The 9,137-nt window shown below is 51.3% G+C and overlaps 1 protein-coding gene across 2 annotated transcripts; it reads left to right on the top strand.

Annotated features, from left to right (window-relative positions):
* Nucleotides 1–395: 395 nt before the first annotated feature.
* Nucleotides 396–9,061, top strand: LOC125685123 (acidic leucine-rich nuclear phosphoprotein 32 family member B). 2 transcript variants are annotated; one of them, XM_048927938.1, is made up of 7 exons: nt 396–590; nt 3,448–3,597; nt 4,043–4,165; nt 5,260–5,458; nt 5,768–5,886; nt 6,275–6,329; nt 7,144–9,061. In XM_048927938.1, the coding sequence occupies exons 1-7, from the start codon at nt 537–539 to the stop codon at nt 7,230–7,232; spliced, it is 789 nt and encodes a 262-aa protein (XP_048783895.1). In that variant the 5' UTR covers nt 396–536; the 3' UTR covers nt 7,233–9,061. The 2 variants fall into 2 exon arrangements, with proteins under 2 accessions (XP_048783895.1, XP_048783894.1); XM_048927937.1 differs by having other exon boundaries at nt 5,765–5,886.
* The last annotated feature ends 76 nt before the right edge of the window (nt 9,062–9,137 follow it).

The raw sequence follows: 9,137 nt of genomic DNA, 5'->3' as shown, positions 1-9,137 counted from the left end.
GCATCGGGACCATCTGAACATTTCGGACCGGGACAGCATTTTTTGAGTCCAAACGTCGCCACGATAAGCACAGGGCGAGCCTGCAGAACTGCACCGTCACTCCACGCAGCCACGCCGGACATGGCTGTGCCACCACACACTGCGGCTGCGCGACGGGCCCGGCCGCCCGCCAGCACTCTCCCCGAGGAGACGGAGCCCTGAAGCAGGGCGCAGAGCCGCACGGCCCCGCGCACCCCCACCCGCGCCCCGGGGTGCCATTTTGTCGAGGGCCGCCCCTCGCCCGCCACGCGCGGCGGAACCCGCCAGGGGGCGCTGTGGCGCGGCGGGGTCCGGGGCGGCGCGGCGCGGAGGGGCGCGGAGCCGCCAGGGGGCGCTTGGCGCGCCGCCTTTGTTGCCGTTGGCGCCTTCCTCTATATAAGCGGCGGCGGCGGCGGCGCGCGGGCTCCGGCGGGCTCGGCTCGGCTCGGCTTCGGCGAGCTCGGTTCTAGCTCTGCTTGGTTCGGCTCGGCTCAGCCCGGCACGGCGGCGGCGGGAGAATGGAGATGAAAAAGCGGCTCACGCTGGAGCTGCGCAACAAGAAGCCTGGAGAGGTAGCGCTGCCGCCGAGCACATGGCGGGGCCGGGAGGGCGGGGAGGAACGCGAAGCGAGCGGCGGGGCCCGGCCCGGCCCGTGGGCGCCACGGCGGAGCGTGCGCACGTGTCGGAACGGGGCCGGGCGGCGCTGCCGCCGTTCCCGTGCCCGGAGCTCGCCCAAAATGGTGCTGAGATGGCTCCCGCCGCGCCGGGCCGTCTAACATGGCCGGAGCGGCCCCGCGCACGCGGCTCGGCCATGTTAGGGGCGGCCCCGGGCGCCATGGAGGCACTGCGCCGAGGGCCGGAGCTGAGGGGCGGTGAGGTCCGGAGGTGCCTCGTGTTGGGGCTGCGGCCTCGAGCCTTCCTTAAAGCCTGCTGTGCCCCCAGGAGCCCGGCACGGCCGCGCCCCGCTGCCAGCCCGCCCGCCTCGCTGCTGCGTGGGGAACGTGGGAAGGCGCCGTGCCGCCCCCGGGGCTGCGGGCTGCCCGGTGTGCGGGGCTCTGATCGCCCTGTAGGCTCCCGGTGAGCCGAGCTCGTAGCGTAGCCGGCGATGGCAGCAGCACGGGTTGTACTTTCCCCGCTGCTGGTGGTGATTCACAGCCCGGCCTCTCCTTCGCGCAGGCAGGCAGGGCTGCGTGGGCTCGCTGTGAGAAGAGAAAGTGGGGAAAGAAAGGTGGAAATTCCCATGCTTGGGCCTATGCCTTGGAGTGGGGTTTCTTCCTTCTTGGAGGAGGGGAAGCTCAGTGCTGAAGCACGGACATGAAGAGCCCACGTTGGCAGGAGGAGGGTGCTGTGATAGACCTACCCAGCCTAAAAAAAGGAGCGAGGCGATAGCTGAGCTGTCCTAAATCACTTTGCTGCTCAGTTTCCTTCTCCACTGCCGCTTTGGCTGAACTTTCTCCTTCCCAGTGCCTGCCTGTGGCTTGTGTGTCCTTTGCTGTGCTGAGGAATGCTGTCTGCTCAGCTGGTGGGGCCAGTTAAACTGCCTCGCTGCTATGGTGTTTAGATCACACTGCACACAGCGGTCAGCCAGAGCTTGAGGCTGGGACTTCTGCACCCTTCCAAGCCATTTGTGTTGTCCTTCAAGCCTCAGCTTCTGGAGCAGCTCATCACTGCTGTGTGCAGTGCTTCAGCAAAGAGGCCTGTCCTTATCTGAGGCCGGCTGTGCCATCCTGCTGGCTTCCTCATGGCAAGATAGCTGTGACTGTCATCCAGCTCCTGGGACAGATCGCTGCGTCTCTGCAGCACGTTGCCCTGGGTTGCTTAAAATCAAGCTGGGATCACAAGGAAAACGCTCCATAAATGGAGCTTGTGGTTGAAGCTGGAGCCTTTCTGGATGGTGAAGGAACTTGCAGAACAAGAACAGTGTGAGGAACAGAAGTGTCCCTTCGAGGCTGCAAGCTGCAGGTTTCCTCTTGTTTGACACCAGGAATTTGAGTGTGTGGCATGCTGGGGAAAAGAGCAGGCTCAGAGCGTGTGTGCCCTGCAGCCGAGGCTGGTACGAGCCAGTACTGCTGCTGGAAGGAGCAGTCCTGGCTGCTCAGTCCTGTTCTGCTTTTGCACTGCCAGCTGCAGCGTTTGTTCTGCTGGCCAGGGCAAGGCTCTGCTCCAAGTTAAGCAGGTCTCTCCTCAGCTAGGTTGGTTCTTAACCCAGTAATGTTCACTCACACTTCTGTGGTGAGAGTGAACCAAGCGACAGCCAGACAGAAAAGTACTCTGTGCTTGGACACTGAGTCTCAGTTTAATCAGAGTTTTGTTTGAGGAGCAAAATGAGTTCAGCTGCAGAACTCTTGGTTGAGCTTTTTTGCTCAGAGCCCTGACCAGTACAGCCACCTCAGGAGTTTGTGTTAACTCATTTTGACCTGGGGTGCTGCTGTGAAGTTGGCAGGGCAACCCTGGAAGAAAGCTCCGCTTACAACAGGACCAAATGAAGTTCGTATGACTTCCTAAGAGTTGGCTGATCTGAGCAGGAGGTAAAATTAGAGATCTGCAAAGGAGGGATTTGGAGAGCAACAAGAGCTTTCTGGCCAAGACTCATTTTTGCATCTTTGTGAGGAAGAATGTATGGGGTAAAGCAAATTTTGGGAATGGCACACAACAACTGGAGCTGTGCTTCAGAGGGGGGGGTGGCTGCAGGTATGTGTGTCTGCTTTTTGGGTGCTTCCAGGGTGCAGATCTGTGGTCTTATTGTTGTGGGGGGGGTTTATACTGATAGAACAGGTAAAGATGACTGCTGTGCATGTAGTCTGTGCTTGGCAAGATATTGGATGCCATCAGTGTATGAAGAGCTTGGAGGCTACGGGGTGTGAGGGGTTTGCTCCATAAAATATCCTGATTTGGAAAGGACCTATCAGGATCATTGAGTCCATGTGGAGACTCTTAGTGGGGAATGTGCCTTCAGTGGTTGTTTGGGGCAGGCTTTCCAGTGCCCGAGGCAGGCCTAGTGTTGTGGGGAGGACCAAAGGGGACAGAACCAGGTGACTTAGTTTGGTATTTTGTTAGCTCAACCTGGGTTGTGGCTCTCGAAGCTTTTTGAAGCTTTGTGTGAAATGCTTTGATGCAACCTTATGGTTCAGCCTCTGAAGGTTTCCTCGTGAAGAAAGGCTTCTGGCAGGCCTCGGCTGGAGTCAGATGTATGGTGGTGCAAAGTTGTACAGCTTATATTTAAAGGTTGAAATCCTCACTGCAGTAACTTGTGCTCTCTCAGAAGTGGTTCGGCTTTAAGTTCTTGCATGTCCCCTAGGGTGAGCGCAGGGAGACCTCTAGATATGCCTGCTGCTGTGAAACTTCACTGAGCCCACAGTCAGCTTGGTGGATTTGAGGTGAGGCTCAGCTGGATGTGCAGTGACAGCTCCTGGGTGTCTCTGTTGGCAGGTGAAAGAGCTGGTTCTTGATAACTGCCGTTCGGATGATGGGAAGATCGTCGGGCTCTCTTCAGATTTTGAGAACCTGGAGTTCCTCAGCATGATCAACGTCAACCTGCTGTCCATCTCCAATCTCCCCAAACTTAACAAGCTCCGAAAGGTGAGTCCCATCTCCAGCAGTCCTTGCTCTGAGACAGGCAGGCTGATCTGTATCTGGTCAGAGCTTATTCCTGCATTAGCTGGAGATAAGACACTTGGATTCTCAGTCTGTAAGCTGAGCAATTAAGAGGTTATTTTCTAGTGTGAGAAGATATTTTTAAGCTTGCATTTTAAGCATCCTTTTGTGTTTCTACTGTTGTAAATTTCAGTCTTGTATTTTAGGTTTCAGTGTTTGTAGTTAGGTGGCTGGATAACTGCTCCCTCAAACCTGCAGTACGAAGTGGCTGGGAGTGGTGCTATATTTAACTTGGAAATGGGATCTTAGTGAAAACTGGAGCTGCTTCTCTAATGAACAGGGTTCTGCTACGGTCTAGTTGTCAGGGAACTGTATTCCCTTTGTGAAAAGCTGAAACACTTTGTGACCATATGATGTTTCCTTCTGGCAGCTGGAGCTGAGTGATAACCGGATTTCTGGTGGCCTTGAAGTTCTAGCAGAGAGAACTCCTAACCTGACACACTTGAATCTAAGTGGCAACAAGATCAAAGACATCAATACCCTGGAACCCTTGGTGAGTGAAAGGCAGTGCTGGGATCTGAGGGATGATATTTCCTTTGGGGAGCATGTCTGTGCAGCAGAAGTCCAACATCTTGGTAACTGTTCCAACAGCACTTCGTGGTTCTGATGGGCACAGATGAGTGGGTCCAATTTGAGGCTGGGCTAATAGTTAATGGCTCCACTGTCTGGAAAACCAGCAGCCAGTTGCTAAAAAGAAGCATGAAATTTGGGCTGGATGAGTAAAACTGTGGATGCAGTGCTCAGTGTCCATCTGAGAAAGGACCGTTAATGGGTCGGATGCAGTTTGAGGTAGGTGGCACCTGGGGTGTCATGGAGATGAGTTGCTTGGACACCAGTGAGGGCTTCCATTGCATCAATCCAAAGACAATGATGCTGCACTGTGACCGTGGGTGCTGTCACAACTTACATTGCAGGAGGTTCCTGTTATGAATGCAGGAGCACCATTGCTGGTGCAGCTAAACTGCCCTAAGGAAGGCTTTTGCCTTGTCATCTAGACTTAGTAGCTGTGAAAGGCCTGATCTAGGGAGTTGGCCTCAGTAGCTGTTATCTTTGGTCCCTCCATCCTCTCCAGAAAGAGCTGGAATCTGTTCTCCTTTGCTTAGCTGGGTGCACAGTGTGGTAGCCTGACTGGAGGAGCTGCGGTGGCTGTGCTGAAAAGCACATCAGGTACAGTTTGCAAGCACTGAGCTGCCTGTGTTGTGCTCTTGGGCATTTTGCCTGATGTTTCTGGGCACTGTGAGCCTGATTTTGTAATTCCTCCTGCTGTGTGGGAGCTGGGCACTGTGTTTGTTACCCACTCCATCATCTAAGAAGGCGTAAGATTCCCATATGGGTCCAAGGAGAGGAAGCTGTAGGACAGGGGAGCTGAAAAGGAGTCATCTTTCAGCATAAGTGTTGTCCTGCACTTAGGAAAACCAGCAACGTATCTCCACATGAGGAGCATATGGTGAAAATAATGCATGCAAATATCCTTCTTGGTATTAGATATGGGTAGTAAGCAAACCATCTGTATTCTAATTCTAATGGCTGCTTGATCTTCTATTAAAGTGCTGACTTGTGAATGATCTGCTGACTTAATCTTTGCAGAAAAAGTTGCCAAACCTGCATAGTCTGGACCTCTTCAACTGCGAGGTTACGATGCTCATCAACTACAGGGAGAGTGTGTTCACCCTTCTGCCCCAGCTCACGTACCTAGATGGATTTGATGCTGATGAGCAGGAAGCTCCTGACTCAGACCCTGAGGCAGATGGGGATGGCCTGGAAGATGAATATGAGAATGGGGAAGGTAAGAAATTTCATCCTTTTTCTTGGGGAACAGCCCATTTTCCCATTCTCTATGGTTGTGTTGCTATATAAATGATTATAACTTGCCACTGAAGTAGGGGCTGTTTGGACAGCCCTGCTCATTCCTTTCTTTGGTGGGCTGCAGAGAAGTGAGGCTTGCTGCAAGCTGGCAGGGCTTGCTGCTGGTACTGCCTATGTGTGCTTGTTTGGTGTGAGGTCCTTCCTATTACCTCTGCTCTGGGAGTTGTGGGCATTCTGTCTGGGATTAGCAAGTATTTGGAAACCATAATATCTTTGCCTTTGGTAGAAGGTGAGGAAGAGGAGGATGATGATGAGGAAGATGACTTGGATGAGGAAGTCATCGATGAAGAAGATGATGAAGATGATGATCTGGAAGGTGAAGAGGAGGAGGATGGAGTAGATGATGAGGTGAGGCTTTCTATCATTACTGTATGTCTTCAGCAGCATTTTGGCTTGCTTTACAGTGTGTTTGTATGTTGTGACCCATCAGACCAGGTGTCACAGGTGCCTGTTTGTGGGCAGATTCAAGGGGTCATACCCTGGGCTTTGGCTTTTCCCATCCAGAAAATTCTTACTCCATCAGAGTTTTCTGGTTCAGTAATTTTCTATTTGGACTGATGTTTCTGTATCAATTGTCAAGCCATAAAACCATACATGTAAACTCTTAACAAGTGCTGTTAAAGAAAGAGGAGCTTCTCCATGCTCAGCTTGTACCTGGCACCCTAAGTAAGGCAGGAGCAGAGTTGAAGGAAAAGCATTGTGGTTTGTGTAACATGGTGTCTTGTTTTGATTCTAGGAGGAAGATGAGGAGGAAGATGGTGAGGATGAAGAAGATGATGAAGCTGATGATGGTAAGTTGAATTCTAATAACCTATGTGCCTTGCAAAGCTGTCTTGACAGTCTTGGCATGTTTGCTCTATTCTTAGAGCTTCCCAAGCTTCTGTGCCTTGTTGCCTTCAGCTTTCCCATGACAATGCAGCGTTCCTCCTTGGAGGCACTGCTAAGCTGTTGCTTGTGTCTGAGCTAACTATAAAATAGTGGCTAAAACCTGAGAGTTAGTAGTGATGGGGAAATAGGTTTCAGTGCCTGTTAATGCCTATCAAGCTGGGTAGACCGGCCAAATATTAGGGGTAAATTGCCTAGTGAACCTGTCTAAGTAGCTTGAACTGATGGCTCTTGCCAGACTGGGGCTTCTGTCATAGACTCTCTTGTTAGCAGCCTCTGTGAGAGGAGCTCCTCTCTCCTGTCAGCTGTAGAGAGGGGCATAGAGCTGAGCTTGACTTGAGCCCAGACTCCTCTGGTTGTAAGCACCCAAACACTGACAGAATGTGGTGGCTGACATGACTTTAAATGTTCTTTCTTGAGTTCGGTCAGAAATGACTGAATTGTATAGTCGAGCTTTTGGGACTGCTCAACAAAAAGCCTGCTTTGGAGCACTTGATGAAATGTAGGATGCTTGGAGGCCATAAAAATTGTTACTGCTGCTTCTGAGTCCATGCTTTTTGGGTAGCATGAGAAACTGAGCTGGGTGGATCTCATACGTCATGGTGAGAGTCTAGTCTGTGCTTGCTCACTGGCAAGCTGTGGCTGCTGAGGCTTGTAGCTGCAATTCAAGTGCTGTTCCTCAAGACTGAACAGAACTTCATGCTTCACCTCTGTTTGCAGACCTTCCACGGGGGGAGAAGAGAAAACGAAATCTAGAGGATGAAGGAGAGGAAGACCCAGAAGACGAAGAGGATGATGAGGATGACTGATCCCAGCGAGCCAATCAGTTTTACAGACTATGACTGTGCTTGTCTTAACCTCCCCGTTGTGTCTATGTGAGACTGTAAATCCCCATCTCCCACTCCTCCTCCCCTTTGTATGGCTGCAGCGTCCACAATATATTTTTTTAAGATGTAGAATACTGTAGGCATTCAGGGGAATCTTCCATACAAGGCTCTCTTTCTCACAAGTATCTCATGACCAAAGGCTTTCTCCGTTCTGTGGTTTGTGCAGCAGTTTGCAAAAAAAAAAAAAAAAGATAAAAAAAAAAAAAGAAAAAAAAAGAGAAAAAGAAAAAAAAAAAAAGAAAAAAATTTCCTCCTAGGGTATCTTTGGTGTCTGAAATCAGCCTTGCCACACTGGACCCAGAGCTCCAGCCTGCCACCCTGCCTGACAGCCAAGAAGGTGTTTGCTATCTGCATGCCCTCAGACCTGCTTTCTGAAGACACTCGAGCCATCTTGAGCAGTGGGTGCAAATCTGGTTCATCTGAATGGACTCTTAAGCAACCGATCACTGAGGTCTCTCTGATCAGAAATAATGGTGATGTGATCTCTGGATATGCTTGAAGATACTTTAGTGCTGGGATTGTGGGGTGCCTGGGGTCTTGGGCGGGGGGTTGACTGCTTGCAAGACCTGGTACCTCTGGTGAAGCACCTTGCAGTAGCCCTGTACTTGCTTTCCTACTTTTTATAAACTGGAATATTTTTTTTTCCTGATTGCCACCTAATAACTTTGACTTGGATGCCCAAGTAGTGCTGGTTTATGGTCCCGAACATCTGCTGTGCTGAGGCATGTCATCGTTCTAGCAGCCTGTGCTTTGGGAAGAGATAGGAAATAGCAGGTTTAGGGATACTGCACTTCTGTCAAACTCCATTTCGCACTGTACAGAACACGTTCAACCAGTATCACTGTGATGCACCTAACTCGGCGTTCCCCAGGAGACCGTGTTAGCCTATATATTCTCAGGGTCCTTCTGCTAGCCAGTAACAGCTCTGGACAGTTGCCTGGTGTGTGTCCTCCTCCTTTTTCCTTTTCAACATGAAGAGAAGTCCATTGATCAGAAATCCAGCTTGCTCCCATTCATGCTATTCACGTGCTGCAGGAGCAGCCATGGGGCATGTCTCCCTCTGACCTGGAGTGGCTGGAGCAGGGAAGGGGGGAATTGGACCAGGGCTAGCTCTCCACCGCAGGGTTTATGGCCTCTGACCCTTCTTTCCTTTGCCACGACGTGTTCAGATGGCACAGCTGATAGCTTCTGGAGAAACCTGGCCCTGTGGCCTGCAGGGGTGGGGAACTGTTGGGTGCTGGGTGCCTGCGTTTGGGGACAGAGGGAGCAACACGGTGCTGGGAGCATCCCACTGCTGCGGGGGCACTGGCACTTTGCAGAGCTCTGCTCGGTGCTCCAGGCGATGCTTTGGCACCCGGTGCCTGGAGGTGAGGCTCACAGAGTTCCTTCAGGAGCGGTGTGTGTTTGCAGCACATCAGAGTTTCTGTTGCTTTGTTCTGTTCTTGCCGTTGTCTCTTGCATTGTACAGTAGCTGTAACCATTCAGAGAAGAACTACTCCTGTAAAATGCAAACTGAGTAACTTATAAATGTTAAAGGAATTTTAAAAAGGAAAAAAAAAAATAATCAGAGCAGCAGTTCTAATTTTTTTCCCTGCATTTTTAGCAGATTGTATGGATTTTATAATAGCCTAGTCACTGTCAGGTTTCGATTGGTCAGACTAGTCCCAGGAATAAGGATCTCCAGCCCTTTTGTATCTTTTGTTACAAAATTTGGATAAAACTTTTAATAAAGACTTCAGTTTTTAAAAATCCATTGCAATGAATGTCGTCTTCACTGCCTCTGCTCTAGGAACACCAGAGCTGCCAGCAGCCCATGGAGCCCTGCCT

The sequence above is a fragment of the Lagopus muta genome, chromosome 26 (assembly GCF_023343835.1).
Source record: "Lagopus muta isolate bLagMut1 chromosome 26, bLagMut1 primary, whole genome shotgun sequence".
Taxonomy (NCBI): Eukaryota; Metazoa; Chordata; class Aves; order Galliformes; family Phasianidae; genus Lagopus; species Lagopus muta.
This window is presented reverse-complemented; position numbering and strand designations above follow the sequence as displayed.